We start from the raw sequence: 18458 nt of genomic DNA, 5'->3' as shown, positions 1-18458 counted from the left end.
CTGAAACTGCGTAGGATCCAAACTGCATAGAAACGAAACTGACAAATAAAATAGTGACAAATATAATTAAATAGTCATACAGGGGTGTACCCAGGAAGTTTTTCTTGGGGGACTATGACTTATTCAGGAGGGCCGGAAAACCTAACCGAAAGTCTTGTCTCAGCAGGGGCGTCGTTAAGGGGGAGTAAAGGCGAGCCTCCCCCAAAGTCACCAACTTCTGATCAAGTTGGCAAATGCACTGACTTAGCTTAACATTTTCTTAGTTACCTAGTTGCTGCAAATTGTCACTTCTTTCATCGACTTCGCAGGTTGCACAATTGAAGGTTTATGTAACTAGTCTAGGCTTTTGCTAGGTGGGTCTTTGTCCTAAATTTACCAACTTCTGAACAAACTGGCAAATTAAAATGACTTATTGACAATATTTACTTAGAAGAATGCCGCTACGTTCAACTGACTTACTTGGCTTAACATTTTCTTAGTTACCTAGTTGCTGTGAATTATCACTTCTTTTGTGAACTTGGCAGTTGGCACAGTTGAAGGTTCATGTAATTATTCCAGGTTTTTGCTAGGTGGGGCTTCGTCCCAAAATTACTAACTTCTGACTACGTTGGAAAATAAAAATGCGTTGCTGTCAATATTTACTTAAAAGACTGCCGTTCCTTTCAATTGACTTACTTGGCTTAGCATTTTCTTACTTAGCCAGTTGCTGTGATTTTCAATTTCTTTATGAACTTGGCAGTTGACAGTTGAATGTCTATGTAATTAGTGTAGTTTTAAGAAGGTGGGAATTTGTCGCCAGATACAAAATTTCCTCATCCTACGGCCTCGCACCTCATAAACCTACAAACATGATTTCAATTACGGTACCTAAAATATGAGATTTTATACACCCAAAAAGTCTATTTAAATTTCACATTTTTTGACTCTTTAAAGCTGTTAAAAATGGAAAATATTCACTTTTGGGAATTTTCTATATAGTTCCCGGAGGCTACAAACTTTGCCAAATTTAATCGTTGTAGTCCTACTGGACATGCCTAATCATTTTCGGATGTGTAAAAAATGTTCCATAAATACCTTGGGATGCTTTAAATTGAAATAACATGGAATGATTTTCAGTTCTCCATAAAGCACACTAAAGTTTTAACTAACTAAACTAACTAACTAACTCTATGGCCTATGGAACCCGCAGGTTCAGTGCCGCGTTCACAAAAGCTCTCCACTGACTTCTATCCTTAGCTAATTGCATCCAGTTTCTACTTTGTATTCCTATCTCTGCGAGATCCATCTTAATATTATCCTCCCATCTGCGCCTAGGTCTTCCTAATGGTCGTTTTCCTATGGGTCTTCCAGTCAAGGCTTTGAAAGCGTTTCTACTTTCTTCCATTCTAGCTACATGACCTGCCCACCTAAGCCTCCTAGACTTGACGACCCTAACAATGTTGGGTAAACCGTATAAACTATGTAGTTCCTCGTTATGAAGTTTCCGCCATTCCCCATTCTCGTTCCTCTTGGCTTAAAGTTTTAAACTGTTATTTTATTTATTTATTTATTGTAATTTTCATAGACAACCCTATCCAGATCCTACATAACCAAATTTTAATTGTTTCTTAAATTCCAATTTGTAGCCCCTGTGGCGTAGTCGCTAACACTCGCGCCGAAGGCAAGAGCGGTGCCGTTTTCGATTCCCAGTAGGGCCACTAGATCGAAAAGGTGTACAGCCTTTTCAGGCCAACTATCCTGAGTGAAGTTTTTCCTGAGTTTTCCTCACTCACATCAGGCAAATGCCGGGATGGTACCTCACATATAGGCCCCACGCCGCTTCCTTCCCCTCCTCATTCCTTTCTTCCCTTTCCCTCCCGGATTCTGTGCTCGCCGAGAGACGTCATTCATCAAACGTGACGGGCTTAAGGCTGTCGATGCCGCTAACGCCATAAAATTGTATAAATATATAATATATAAAACTATATGAAATGACAGAAAATAACGCATACTTTTGGTTAACGTGGAAACTTCAAATTTGGCATGTTTGTTCATTTCCGGAAATGACCGACCGAAAAAGTGCCAAAAGTGAACATTTTTAGTTTTTAGGAGGTCTAATGGGAAGGAGAAAATTTTCTCCATATTATTCTTATGGATGTTTTTTTGGACATAAAATCTTATGTTTTAGGTAACTAGAATTGGAATTAAAAGTTCAAAGTCGGTATCCTTGTACGTTTCCGATAGCATCATAGGTGTAAATCACGAAAATTTTTTAAAAAATCCAAATTTATTGAGGTTTTATGGGCAACTGAAAAATTGTAGCATTCCGGTACTAACCCACAAGCAAATTCCGAAAAGTGAATATTTTGTGTTTTTAGTGATCTAATGGGAAGGAGAAAATATTCCCCATGTTTTTCTTAAGGGAGATGTTTTGGCCACAAAATTATTGGACATTTCGAGTAGGGCCCCAATGGTCAGCTTTCTTATGACTGTAGCATTCCGGGTCTAACCCAGAGGAAAAATTCGAAATGTGAATATTTTCAATTTTTAGGAGGTCTAATCGGGAGGAGAAAATTTTTCCCATGTTATTCTTATGGGGGATTTTCTCGACCTAAAATCTTATGTTTTAGGTACCTAGAATTGGAATTAAAACTTAGAAGTTGGTATCCTTGTACTTTTCCGATAGCATCATCGAACTAAACAACAACAACAACAACAAAAAAAAAAAAAAATGAAGTTTTATGGGCAACTGAAAAATTGTTCTCATGTTATTTAAATGGGACATGGTTTGGCCCCCAAAATTATTGGGCACTTCGGGTAGGGCCCCAATGGTCAGTTTTGGCATGATTGTAGTAGTCTGGGACTAATCCACAGGAAAATTCCGAAAAGTGAATATTTTCAGTTTTTAGGGAGTCTAATGGGGAGAAGAAAAGACTCCATGTTATTTAAATGGACGTTTCCTTGAGACATAAAATATCAGGATTGAAATGGGAATAGGAATTTAAAATTGGGTACGGTTTTAGCCTCATGAGATGCGAGGTCGTAGACCGAGCTAAAATGGATCACCCCTCCCTGTGCTCCTTTATTTCCAGGTCCGTTCGGCTGAACTTGGGCTTCGCTGAAGCTAATGTTTCAGCTACCCCAAATAATATTAATTCTACACTATTATATATATATATATATATATATATATATATATATATATATATAGTGTGTGTGTGTGTGTGTGTGTTTGCATGCGTTTGTCAAAGGAGACCTTAGGATAAACTAGTAGTAAATTGAAGAGATATCTTGGAAAACTCGATTTCCGTACCCCAAAATGACAATATTTTTAAAGAATAAGTATGACGTTGATGAACACGGCTTGTCTAGAAACTGTTTAGTGACATATTTTGGTTTGAGATATAGTACATGAAAGGCAATTGGTGTTTATTCCGAGAAAAAATTACAAACTTCAAAGTACCAAAGTACTTGGTCGAAAACCTTTGGGAGGGCCGTACCCCTGGGCCCTCTCCTTCGCTACGCCCCTGCATAAACTTTACAAGATTGGGAAGATATATTCTTATTTATATTACATAATTACATACCTAGAATAATTACATAAATCTTCAATTGTGCCAACTGCCAAGTCAGTAAAAGAATTGATAATTCACAACAACTGGGTAACTAAGAAAATGCCAACTCGATCAGAAGTCAGTGACTTTGGGAGGGGAGGCTCCCCCTTAGCGACGCTCCTGGTTGTATGCAGTGTGGATCCTACGCAGTGTGGATCGTACGCAGTTTGGATTCTACGCAGTGTGAATCGTACGCAGTTTCGATCGTACGGAGTCCATGAATATAACCATAATTGATAGCTGCACCGATTAAACAAATTAAAGAGATAATAAAAAAATATTTTTTTGAGCGCATGATTAAAAGTTAAATTATTTCAGGGGAACGGCGTAGGATCCTACGCCGCATTCCCCTCAGATTCCGGGTGGTCTTCATTTGTTTATTCTTTTCGTAACAGTGGCGGGAGTTAGGTCATGGTAATATAATACAACCATATTTAGCTTTAATAACGAGAAAGAATTCATAGAAGAACAAAAGAAAAAAAACAGTCTGATACCAGCCACACTAAACACGTCCCAGAAATTCACCACACTTATGAAGGATTAAAAGAAGACACAATCTGAAGTGTTGCTCTGTGTGTCTCGTTCACAAAGCTTCACAGAAAGCTTTTTCAACAACCAGAAAATACTATTATTTCCTTACCTTTTACCAAATTCTAGCGTGGACTTAGTTTCCGCTTCATTGAAAGAAGCTGGTGAACAGCAAATAATAATAGTTGTTCGTGCGTTACCGCCCAGAGATTCTTGAAGTATTCTGGTCAGTTTGGAGTCACGGTATGGAATGTGGGTTTTCTGCAAGAAAGATAAAAGTGCAAATACAAATAAGACTCAGAAACATATTCTAAAGTGTTATTTTAACCGTAATATAACGAGTTTGTTGGCAGGAAAAAAAATTTCGCCTCAAATACTTATGTGGAGTACATTTAAAAACAAGTGGGGATTTGAATCTGAACAACGGTTGAAAACATTTCTTGGTTGATCTCGAATTGAATGTTCCTTCTCAGCACCTTCAATTGAATATTCCTTTTCAGCACCGAACCTATGAAAGTAAATTACTGGATCTACAGCTTAACGCTGAGATTCGAAGCACATGAAGCTTCCACTGGAAATCAAACCCAGTTGTCGAAGTTAACCGTATAGGAATGAGATAGCTCAACGACTGAACAAGTTAATAAGAACGTATGTAGACTGTAATTTAGTTTATCTTTAATTTTAAAATAAACAAAGATAATATTTCGAAATTACGAACTATATATATATATATATAAACTCGAGGATAGTTACCTGAAAAATGGCAAAACATTTATCACATAGAACTTTCATGCCTTGCCAAATTATTATTATTATTATTATTATTATTATGAATAATTTCTAATACTCAATGCTATGCTCCTTAAAAGACCAATGACAAGAAATACAGATCATTTATTTCAAATAATTTAGAAGTTACAAGGTAATTTTGTATTCTATAGCACAATATCAAACAAATAACTGTGTTGATCTATTCCCTTTCTGTTACTAACAATTGATTAAAATCTTCACAGAACTCGTAGTTACTCTTCATTGTGCCCTGCTTCCTGAAAACGAGTGCTGCATATGTAATTAATGTTAGAAACCATGTGTTGTATTATTGGACACAAGCTGTAGATTGTATGATACTCCCGGACAGACTGGGACAAATATCCACTTAGATTCTGTCTGATCTCTTTACATGAATTTCAAGATACGTAAAATGTCTCGAAACGATTTTGTTAGTAACAAAGGCTACTCAATGCACGACTATAGTGTATAAAATATTGATAGGACTACACCCAGTACAAATTAAAAAAGAACGGTACTTTATTACATGCTGTAATACAAATAATCGACATGGCATTTTGACTAGTAAATTAGGTATTGAGCATTAAGATTTCTTTTTGATATCAAATTTTAACTATACTGATGATATAATATAAACCTTAAAAAAAAAAAAATAAAAAATAAAAAAAAAATACCTAAGTACGTATTGGTTGTACTCACATTGCCATCAGCCAATGCTGATATTACATTTCCTAGAGCTGAGAGAGATTTATTGATATTTTTCGCTTCGTCCAGTACAGTTCCTTCCGCACCTGTCTTGCTAACCTAAACAAATAAGAATACGTATTAACATTTTGTAAGCGATACAAAAATCTTTTATTTTCTTCCTTAGAACACACAGCAATAAATAAATAAATAAAAAACGTTAAACATACAAAGGAAAACTATCAAAAGAGTGTAAATTTGCGTTTTTATACGCTTCTGAACCAACTTATGTAATCATTACGATATACTGTTGTTATTGCATGACAAAAATATCTTTCTTGAAGTTTTCGTATAAAATCAGCAATATTATTATCGACAATAACTTGCCAAAGTGGCAACTCTAATTTTAGACTGTGCTGTAATTGAGCAGGAAGATACCCTTCAGTTGGTACTTTCAGATTATGTCAGAGCTGATTTAGAGGCAACAAAGTCATCACACAAACTCTCACAAAGTGCAAGACGTAACTCGTTCAGACATGTTCGTACAAGATGTAAATATGGGCCTGAAAGACCAGTCAAAGCAGCAAAACGCAATTTAACGCCTACATAATCATTTTCAGAATATTCGAAGTGCGGTATTCCATGAAATTTGATTTTTACCTGTTCAGCCAAAGTTAAATGAATTAAAGATTATCTACACAAATCTCTCATGTGCTACGGTCATTGGTTATGTCAAACTTCGAATGTGGTGCTGTAAATAAGTAAAAGAAGCATCATTGGAGTGATGCAAAATTGTACACCTTCATACGAAACTTCCACACCTCCACGATGTGATATAGAATTGCTACCTTTGGAACTTACTGGTCCATACTTTCTTGAATGTTATTAGGTTCAACTAAGACTGTCAACAGTAATAATTATTTAACGATGCTCAGAGATTTCTCTCTTCCTTAACTGCGAATTCAACAAAATAGCATACGGTGCAAACTGCAGGAACATGTACTAATTTCTTGAAACAGACCTTTCCACAAAACGTAATTTCCTGTTATACTAGCATTCCTTACTAGCTCATTCCCAGATTTGCCTTCTGAAAATTTCCTCTTATAAGGTCACCTGAAGGAAGAGGTATTCCAAATATCCTGCCACGATCTTGGAACTGGAGAATATCATGAGAGATATTCTAAATATATCGGGAAACATTACACGAATATATATTAGTGCGCTGAGAATGCTGCTGCAATCTTTATTTCGATATAATATAAATTGTAGTCACTGAACAGGCTGATATATGCGGGGCGCATAGTGTTAACAAGTAGCACAGTTTTTAAGCTGTTACATAGATAATTGCCATCCAGTCTCTCTTTTCTCAATGTGTATGCAGAGCTGATAGTAATCCTTCGGATTATAATTCCAGTGTTTGGTACTACTATCCGTTGAAGACCGTAAAATATTTATGCACGTAACATTGAAAGGATATAGTTAGTACTTATTTGGAATAATAAGTGAATTGGTTACTTTCATGGTAGACGGGGACCCATATGACTGTGGCAAATGTATATAGGCGGTATATTCTTCTGCACCTCCTTCACTTGAAGGAACTTCATACTGAGTTTTAACAGTAATCACTGTATTATCATCAGCTCTTAAAATTTAATCACGAACAGAAGTCCAATTACAGATTCAAATCTTTATTGTTCTTAACAGGTTGACTGCGTTCATTAAAAGTTTCGTTATAAGTTCTCTCGCTACACAATTTATCAGGTAAGGAAGTGAGGCAGTAGGAAGAAATGGCTTTCGGTGATTACTTCATCATACAGAGAAGGAAAAAGAAGGTAAGACACAATGTTCTATAACACATTTTTTACAATCCTATCTGACAAAGCTTCTATTAGAAGTTTCGTGTACCTTCTGTTGTGTTATGTTCATAGTATTTTCTGGTAATTACGCTACGAATATACCGTTTTGACCACACTTTTTGCTTAAGTATCCCTTCCCCAGATTGTTCCATATTCCTTAAAAAGAGAAGGGGAGACACACAGCCTCCCAGTCCTTAAACCTTTAATGAAGGGTGTGGTATATAAACACATCAGGACTAGGACGGGTGTGATTTATAAGCCTCATTTGCGTTTAATATGTCAAGTAAGACATTCAGCATTCAAGAATAACCTTGGACTGCTTTCAGATTTTTTCCCCTTCTCTCCCTGAACAGCCGTCCCTAAAGGGTTAATACCACATAATATGGATTTACTCATTTCCCATAACTTACTTTTTTTTATCTTTACCAATTATTTTGTTTTCTTATTTTTTCATCTTTTACGATTATTTTCCTGCATTTTTATTTTCAATTATTTATTTTAATTGTTAATTTGTTTACTAATTTGTATTTTTAATTATCAATTCTTCTGCATTTATTATTTCTACCCTCTCCTATACTCTTACTGATCCAATATTATCTTGCACCAAATTCCTATTTCTAGCCTGGCAACTGTTCTTTATTCTTCCACAAAAAGTACAGAAGACGATAGCTAAGTTCTTGGCCTCAGGTTTACAGTAATGATGGATAATAATTGACTGTTAATTAAAGAACGACCACTAAATCGCATCTATTTCAGGTATTTTTCTGTACTATTAGACCCAATTATTCCCGAGTTCTATCTTAGAGATTATTACTGAGCAGATTAACAATCTATGTAACTAGCTATCCTATAATTTATACTCACTTTTAAAAATATATTCAGTGATATCCATTATAATTCCACAATTATTACACACTATGATACAGCAATTATTCATAGCATTGACAGTATCTTAGTTTGGAGCATTTCCCGATTCATCTACAGTATCACTATTCCATGGTCACGTAATCCTTCATTGAACACTGTGCCTACCAAAAAGCTTCAGAGCCACTTATGTTCTTTTACTTTTTCTTTTCTTTTCTCCTTAGAATTGAGCAAACGCGCTTATACTGTATTTTTCTTTTTTAGTTTGTGTGACTTTTTTTAAAAATCATTTTCCATTTTGCTTTAAGATATTTCTATTCTAGTCAGAAAAACTCAATAGTCTTACCTTTTCACTACCTGCTAAATCTACCAAATATAGTTTCCCTGATAGTTTCTTTTGATTTTCCAAATTTTCTTGTTTCACATTAATCAGGAATACACTATGACTACGTGAACTGTGTTCATTCATGTCTGAAAAGAGGAAATAAATATTTAGCTTAATACACCTTAAGGAATACTTACCATACCTTAAGGAATTAATTGTTTTCACATACAGCCGTAACATTAGCAACAATATGGTACTTAGTTGGTATGGTGAGTTCCTTTCAGCAGTGAGAGTATATGAGACTTGGATCCACACCTTAACGTGAAATCCGAATCACATGAGCTCCCGTCGGGGGATGGAACCCGGGTCTCTCGCACCGGAAGTGCGTACGCTAACCATATACCCAAGAGGGAGCTCTAAATACGATACTGTACTTTCAAAATATCACTTATGCTACAAACGCATGTGTATATATATCTAAATCGATACAAAACTGAGCCTAAATAGCTAACATTAAACCCTGCGCTAAGCCTAGATTACGCACCCTCACAACAAGGGCTCCGAACAAGGTATTACATGCAAGGAGCATTTTTGCTACGAATAAATATAGTAATCTAAATCAGTTTCCAATTTGAAATTGGTATTCTTGTTAATTTAGCTCAATGATTTCAATCATCATCTTGTTGGCTCAAGTACCTTTGAGCTAGGGTGAAAGTTTAAAGAAAATGTCTTTTTTCAGTTTATACTAGCTAAAATAGCTGTTCTTCCCACAGGAAAATAGATGTAATGGGAAATATTTTAATTCTCTTCCCCTTAGGATGCACTTCAATAAAACTCTACTAATAGTAATCCGTAAGATACTCTACTTTTGGCTCAAATTTTGAAACACACTATCCCCATAGAATACGAACTTTCATTAAAGTGACATGATAAAAATCCACTTTGGGGCACATATGTTCCAACAGGTATTTCAAACGGGTCAGTCGTTTTCCCGACCCCAGAAACTATGAATTCGACACTATTTCCACTCATTTTGAATATTTCATTTTGCACCCATTTTCATCTATCACGCCGATGAGGCTTGAACATGAGCAAACAACATGAAGAGTGTCAGTATTCATCTCCAGCGATTCCGAAAACTATGGATTCAACACGAATATAGGTTGTTTTCGATGAATTTTATGTCACCCATTTCCGACCCCATCTTGGGTATGTTAGGAGTGTCTTACCCACACTGAAGGTTGCGTCGGAAAAATCAGTGACCCCGAAAACAATTGATTTGACATTAATATAGACTATATTGTTTTCGATTATCTTTACACGTAAATTTTTAAATAATAATAATTATAATAATAATAATAATAATTGTAAATCATGTGTGTTGCAAGTTTGGTTGAAATAGCTTCCTGCGTTTCATAGTTAGCATGAAACTTAAGTATATATACACTTACGCATCAAACTATTTTAAGAAACAGTATATCACGAAGCTCATACAAAAAACCAGTGAACCGGATTTTTTTAAATTTGAAAAATGAGAATTGCGTGTTTTTAACTTTAACTTTCAACAATTTTTAAAGGTATTTGTCGTGTAACAAGCTTAAATAAGCACTGGTCATAAATTAATGTACATTTAATACTCCTTATTTTTTATTTTATTTTAGATGTTTGAAATCAATTGTGTTAAAAATGACGGAGCTACAGAGTTTGCCGCAAACCTCTGGAACTTCACAAACAGGAAAATATTAATATCCATATTTAAACACCACTTTTATCTATCATCAGTGATTTTAAAACAACTGGATTTCATAGAGAAATGGAAAACAAATCTTTGCTCTATTTACCAATCATTTTATTACTACTTTTTCTCACCTATAAAGTTGAAAAAAATAATATATTTTTTTTTAAATCGTCTAAGCAGGATATATATATATTTTTTTTTTTTTGAATAAGTGAATTAGTAATATTGAAACATATTTACTTACTAGTTACTGCAATATGCCTATTCGCTTTTCCCTCCTCTATCACCTCAAACACTTCCTCTGGACTGGATACGAACCTTTCAGTAGCACCCTTCACGTATGGAACTCTGTTTTTGTCTTCATGTACACTAAGATTCACCTTAGATACTGGAAGAAAAGAAAGAAAAAAAGTGATTATTAACATAAACATAAATTATCGAAGTGTCTTGAATACAAGACTTTCAATTATTTCTGGTGTGTAGGGTTCCTGGTTCATTCCCGGCCAAGTAAGTTTGTGGTAGACAACATCATGTCCGTGGATCTTCTCGGGATACTCCCGTTTCCTCTCATTCTCATTCCACCAATTCTTCCATCATTTCACTTGCCTTGATCATCCGTCTCTCTTAGCCTAAAGGGCATAATCGTGGAACATTAAACAAAAATTTTGGGAGATTTTCAACATCAGAAAAAAGACTACAAAATTACTTTGAAAACTTACTTTATTAAATAAATGACGAATGATTTTAACATCTGTTAGTAAAACAAGTTACATTTGCACATAGAAACAGGACTGTTTTAAAGTAATGGCGACCCAAGCGGACGCAGAGGCTCAGTTCTCTATTTCTATTTACTGGAGAAAGCAAATAAAGTGCCTGACACGCACCGGTTAAAATATTATACAGTTCTAATATTACTTGATGCAGTATTTTGTGGAAAATATGTGGAGAAAACTTAGAATTACGTTAAAAAACATTAATTTAATTTTGTTGATTGGAATTTCTGAACTTTTGGTACAAAAAACACCACTTAAGTAAAAACTGCTATTGTTTTATTTGGCTTTACAATTTCTAAGTTGTGAATTATTCACTTTTATGGAATTAATTTTGGCATGCATACTTTCACGTCAAAATTTCCTAATATGGAAATCGCTATGAGAAATTTTCTTTCAACGATGGTTATTAACGGCTGCGCTGAACGTTCACTTTCTAAAATAAAATTGCTAAACACTAAATTAATAAACAGCACGGCACAATCATGAGACATTATAAATATCAAATCTGATGATAAATACATGATTTTATATTAGAATATAGAAACGTACACGTACTGGGCAAAATAATGGAAATGCTTACCAGCAGTGAGACATTTTCACTGTGCCTGCTAACACTAAGCACTGTGTAAATCATCCATCTCTTATTTGCAGCAGGTAGTATGGACTGTGTACTACTAGTCGAGTGAGGCAGTGTGATTGGGGATGTGCAGGTATGACGAGTGACCTAATTGTTGGTGCCAATTTAGCTGCAGCATCAGTGACCGAAACACAACGTTATACGGTATAACACAATTGATCACCGAAGTCATGAACACATGCACAGTAAAACAGGATCGGTGAAGCACAATAGTGGTCGAAAGACGAAGCTGCAGGATAGGGACCGCTGGGCCTTGAAATGTATTGTGACGAGGGAAAAGACTGAGAAACTGACTACAAAACTTAATCAGCACCAGACATTCCAGCGTAATCCAAAACAATGGGGGCGCGAACTGCATGAAATGGGTATCCATGGGTATGTGCATTGCTAAGCTCCTAATAAACACTAATGCGCAAAGAAGACGCATATGGTGCAATACTCATTAAAACTAGACGTTGAAGGACAGGCACCGTGTAGTTTTTTTTCGCATGAGTCACTCTTTACCCTCTTCCTCACTCGGTGCGTGTTTATTTGGCGAATACCCTCTGAAGCATATGATGTGGACTGTCTCCGCCAGACTGTCAAACATGATGGCGGCTCTATAATGGACTGGGACGCTATATCATGGTATTCGGCAAGCCTATTGTCACAACTCCTGGTCGGGTCTTAGAAGCAGTTTATAGAAAACTCTTGGATATCCAGGTCCCCAATGCTGAAAATTTTAATTCCAAAAGGGAATACCGTACTTCGGGAAGATAACGTTCTCATTCATCCCGTGACCCTGTTCAAGAGTGGTTTCAAAGCATGCTGATGCGGTTTAACATCTTAGTTGTCCTCAAGCGACTGTGGGCTGTTATGGAAAAACAGGGTTCGGTTTCATCTACACTTCCTTTGTCTCTACCTGAACTGGAGCCTATGCTATAAAAAGAATAGCTTCAAATTCCACTCACCACTATCCAGGACTTGAATTGGTCTATTCCGTGCTAAAGATGATTTAACCCCGTACTAAGTAAATTTTGTAGTAATTCACAGGTGTTTAAATTATTTTGTCCAGTATATCTCGGAGCAAAATAAAAAACGAATTGACATTTGAAGAAGCATGTGTTGTTCTGTCGCCACATTGTCAGTATTCCACTGAGACGTCTGCTGTGCGTTTCCACCTTAGTTGACGAAGACTTCTGAACACAATCGAAGAAAATTGTAATATTATGGATGAGTCAAGTAATTTAGTCACTTCCGCTCTCAATCTGAGTGCAAGCATTTAAAATTTACATTTTCGGTTCCAAACAATGCATCTGCTAGGCACAAAAAACACAGACCGGTGTGTTTCACTTTAATTTCATGTAAATGTTTCCTCCTTTACTTATCTTTGACCTATTTGCCCTTTAAAGTTCCCTCCTTCAAAAACTTAAATAAAAATTCGAATTCTCTCTCTCATTATAATATTTATAAGTCAATGCAAAAAAATAACCACTGTAACTTCCATATGCAGCTCACGACTTTGGAACCTAGCGGAAACAAATGAACAACAAATAATGGTGAAAATATGCCACACACAACATGTCCATTGTTCCTTTCTACAAAAATCCTCCACTTGCAACTATATTTATGATTGGCCTTTCTCTCAGTTACCCCAATTACCCACTGACGTAGTTTCCCTTCTTAAAACAAATATCCACGTGTTTTTGACTGATAATTTGTTTTGAATATCGCCTCCATATCCCTCAATAGAATTACTTGGTACTTCAAAATCAGTGAATATATTACTATTGTCAGGATCTCACTTCTCTCTTTCTCGTCGAGTTACCAATGTTTTCATTTAGCCCTATATAGGGAAATAACTAATTCAAGTTAGGAATTATATAGTTAATTTGCTTTGTTCCCCAAGCTGTCATGGAAAATTTTGAGTCATGAAACTTTTAATGATATGAAGGGCAAATAAGTTTTTAATACTTAGGAAACTTTTGTCTAAGCTATATAGATAGAAGACAACGTATTTGAATTGCTACAAATACTGTAGATTTCGTATCTTCATATATTTCGCATAGCAAACCACCTGTTAATCAGATGTAAACTCACATTTGGAAAGGAATTACACTGATGTTTCAGGTTATATTTGGGCTTTTCTGCGTACACTTCCATCTCGACATATCCTACAGCCACAGCGGCGACCTCGTGGACCGTGACTTAGGTCCTCTACACACAATTCACCTTCTCCTCGACGTTTTCGGTCCAAGTTGTTGACAGTGAGAGCGAATATAAGAGAAGGGAGGGCCATCTTGCTGGAATCGTACGTCATTCCTAATATCTCTTGCACCCTATTGTGGACGAAGGAATGTAAACATCCAACAGCATGTTGAGGTAGGTAGCAACCGTCACGATATCAAGAAAGACACCCTATTAGATGGTGCATAGACACAGTGCACCGCTTCAGGATTATACTTCTCCAGGGTTCCTAGCCCACAAGACTCGTAGTTAAGATGGTTTACCATTTCAGACATGTGGAAGATTGCTTCACCTAACAACATGATGTTCATTAGCATCATCCTGTAGCCGGTTAAGATCACCTCACAGAATTCCACAGTGATGTTCTGAATCTTGGTGCATAATTTTCAACTTGTACGGTTTCGTGAGTTCTTATTCCGGAGGATATTTCAACATCGTAGACTGCGGCACATGGAACTCCGTGGACTTTCGCGAAATCGACTTCTTCCAGCTCAATGTAACGCTCCCTTTTACTCAGACAACAGTCTCATCGTTTGTTCTTGGCCGGCCACATCGCAGTAAATCCGCGGCACTTCGTATTTCCAGAAAATCTGCATGCCACTTCTATGGAGCTTTTTATGTCCCAGGCCGTCACGATTTCAGCTCTGCACACCGTACTATGCACTGCGCCTTTGTCAACGGCTTCTTGGACTGTGCGATCCTTGTCACTAACCTTCGCCTTGAAAGATGTCAATTATATCAGTAACGGTCGTTCAAAAAATAATTATGATTATTCAATGAATATAGAATACATCGAAGAGTTAGGTTCGTAATGTTTATAGTTGGCTTTTATAATTACTGTTACGTTGACAGTTTACAACCTAACCACATTCTTCTCGCACGTTTTGTGTTTCGTTACGAAATTATTGGAAGCAGATAGTGTATTCGTCCCTCATTTCTTTTGGATTAGTTAGCAGTTGAAAATAATCTTCAACTTGACTGTGCTATAGGACTCCACGAATAATAACCAAAGCTTACTGTAACAACTTATCTGTCCCCCTTTCCCAATTATATATATATATATATATATATATATATATATATATACAAGAAACACAGCGTTAATATAACACTGTAACAAAAATTTATTCAACTATAATATTACAAACGCATTTACTTACCATCTAAGAGGTCCCTAATTTTGTCCATATAGATTTCGAAGTACGAGACTTTAATGTGGAATTCCAGATTTTCTTCCATGCTGTAAATGTGGTTGAAGATGTCGTTAACGATACGAGGAATGATTCCCTGTTTGACAGGGTCGCCAATGACACCCTCCATGGTATGGGTTTTGCCAGATGAAGTCTGTCCATATGCAAAGATCGTTCCATTGTAACCGCACAGAACATCTGTAGGACAAATAAAGGAAAATAATCTATTAGCACAATCCAATTAAAGAAAACATTCAGAACTTAATTTATATCTATTAAATATTCTACAGCAGCCATAAAGTATGCAACATAATCTTATTCTTCCCTAATTAATTAATTAACTCATTGAAGGAATTACGAACCTATAAGGTCCAATGCAGCAGCAAAAATCAACCTGATTCTATCCTGTATCAAAGCAATTTACTCTGGATTGAATTAGTCATACCTCGAAGACCCAATTTTATACAATTCATCACTCTTGTCTTTTTTCCCCAATTTCCCCTACTAAGATTATACGCACGAGTGTATTATTCATCCGAAAAACGTTTCTCGCTCACCTGACATGTCTCGACTATATTATATGAATATTTGGTAATATGTAGTTATTGCGCAATATTTTTCGTAAGCTAGTAAGAATAATCGTTGTGGCATAATACATGGTTTACCGCTTTGCTTGAGAGGAGAGAAACTAAGCACGCAGCGATAGCCAGTATAAATTCTGCTGCAAGATCATGAAGGGGGGACTATATGTAATATTGTGATACGCAAGGAATGTAATCCCTCGCAAAGCAGGAACTGTAAATTTTCTTATTAAATTTTTTTCTTTATATATATATATATATATATATATATATATATATATATATATATATATATGGCAACTCGTTTGAAAACTGGTCTCGCGAAGAAGTCCGCTCAATTATTCAATTTCTGTAGGCGAAACATGTAATCGCAGTGAAATTCGCCGGCAGCTGGTAGAGGCTTACGGAGAGACTGTAATGCCTCGTCAGTATGTCGCATAATAGTGTCGAAAGTTTGCGGTGGTAGAGAAAAACGTCACTGACGAGGAGGAACCCAGCATGGTATCAACAGAATTGAACACAGCTCACGTGGACGAGCTGATTCAGAACAACAGGAGGATCATGTTACGGCATCTGATGGCAGAATTAGGAATGTCGTTCGAAAGCAACTAGGGGGTCGTCGCTCCGCTTCAGACGAGCAGGTTAAACACTTCGGACAACGTGGCTGAACACGCAAGCACACGATATTTACCAGAAGGGAAGCTTCAAACCCATCTCACGGTGCGACGATTGCCTCAACTGATATGGAAACTATGTTGAAATATAATGTATGTACTATCTGTTGGCTGTACTGGTTATATGAAATTATATACGTTTCATTGTAGACTTTGTAACCTTACTTTCTGATCACTTTAATAATTCTATGTTCAAGCTGCCGATCTGACTGAATTTATTAGTAAATAATATCTTTTTGTCAATAAACCAAGAGAATAAGCACCGTCACAAACAAAGAGAGATTCATAACCTACGATGTAAATTCAGGAACAAGCTGCCTGATTTTAATTCAATGGAAATTCAAAACCTTTATTTAAAAAAAAAAGGAGGGGGGATTGAACCAGGAATTTAACCCGAGTTTTCGGCTTAAAGCGCCAATCCGTCTAACATACCTTTCGCTCCTGAGGTTGGTGCCCGAGACAGGTGGGAGCGTTGCACTTATGGGGAATGTGATATAAGGAAAATCGATTTACTTCTCCCATTTTCTCATACCACTTTTCTTTAACACAGAGCAATAGCTCTTCTCAGTACGATACTGAAAACCGTATACAAACTGGTCTAATTTATCCGGTTTTTTTAATGTTTCGAGCATATACTAATATTTTCAAATAGTATTAAGTGAAATTTCCTTAAATTTATATTCGTATTGATAGAAGTAAATGCACATTAGTTTTTATTAAATGGTTTAGGGCTATCAAGAACGTTTTATAATACTTTACGTGATAAATTGTGTAACTTATTTTTGATACAATCTACACGTTTGGAATTCTTAAGTATGATAATAATTCATTTGAATTTTTTTCTGTCCAATATTAAAATTTAAGAGGTCCAAACAGCACTACTCGAGAACCAAAGTTTGAGAAACGTCGGTGCATTTCTTCGGAAAGCTCTCCTTGTTGCTCAAGTGACTGGTGTACGGGGTCCCAGATTTTATCTAGATCCTTCAGAAGTTATTAACAAAAAGGGACATGCACATTTTTACTAGTGACTGAATATCTAACACAGACAACACAATACTTTTCTCATAGCAGTTGCGCATTATAATTATTTCCTTCTAGAACTCAAAATCTTGAAAGAGCTCCTCTGTGCCTAAGCGGATAGCGTACGCGCCTTTGGCGCGGGAGACCCGGGTTCGATTCCCGATGGGTGCTCATGTTGTTCGGATTCCACGTTGATCAGTAAGTCCCGTCTCATATAGCCTCCCTGCTGAAAGGGACGTTAAACTCAACTCCAAAACTTGAGAAATGAAAACTATTTACAATAATTAAGTGCCATATTTAATACTAACCATAAATTAAAGATGCTAACGCAATTAGACACAATGACTGCATTTCAAAACGTTTGACACGTGTGAAACCGCAAGCCTCAATTATGATTACCTCGTATAACTACAATCGAACTACTATACAAAACCGGAAAACAACATTTTGACAAATAGATACACCGACTGTAATCCCATCACCTTTCAAAATTATTTACAATAGTTGAGTTGATATTGAGTTTAACGCCCCTCTTAGCAGCGACACTATATGAGACGGGACCTACTGATGAACGTGGAATCCGAACATGAACTCCTGCCAAGAACCGAACCCGAGTCTCCCACGCCAAAGGAGCGCACACTAACTGCTTAGCCACGAAGGATTATTTACAATAGTTTTGATTAATTGACGTTGAGTGCGATGCTACTACACTGAAATAGCAATTTTTAATATTTAAAAAGGGCTGCCTCATTTTTGGGACCTTCGCACACCCCATTAGTTATGACACTTTGGGCATATTATTCCAATATCCCAAAAATGGGACGTTGCATTAAAACATATTTAACATTTACCCAAGACTTACAAAAGATATTATATTTCACTTTTTTTTTTAACTATAAATATTTAGTTAGAACTAATAAAACGAAGCGGCAAGTTCAAAATTTTCATTTCAAATGGCAAGAACTAGAAGAAACATGTAA

The 18458-nt window shown here is 36.2% G+C and overlaps 1 protein-coding gene across 4 annotated transcripts in view; it reads right to left on the bottom strand.

Moving 5' to 3' along the window:
• Khc (kinesin heavy chain) overlaps positions 1-18458 on the bottom strand; it is an 86791-nt gene that overhangs the window by 49239 nt on the left and 19094 nt on the right. For all 4 annotated transcript variants that reach the window (XM_081739563.1, XM_081739564.1, XM_081739566.1 and 1 more), the window contains exons 3-7: positions 15174-15401; positions 10622-10765; positions 8661-8785; positions 5610-5714; positions 4234-4382 (exon numbers count right to left, since the gene is read on the bottom strand). In XM_081739563.1, the coding sequence (XP_081595689.1) occupies positions 4234-4382; positions 5610-5714; positions 8661-8785; positions 10622-10765; positions 15174-15401 (751 nt within the window). The remainder of the gene's footprint in view (positions 1-4233; positions 4383-5609; positions 5715-8660; positions 8786-10621; positions 10766-15173; positions 15402-18458) is intronic.

The sequence above is a fragment of the Thermobia domestica genome, chromosome 15, assembly GCF_964235325.1.
Source record: "Thermobia domestica chromosome 15, izTheDome1.hap1.1, whole genome shotgun sequence".
In the NCBI taxonomy this organism is placed as follows: domain Eukaryota; kingdom Metazoa; phylum Arthropoda; class Insecta; order Zygentoma; family Lepismatidae; genus Thermobia; species Thermobia domestica.
This window is presented reverse-complemented; position numbering and strand designations above follow the sequence as displayed.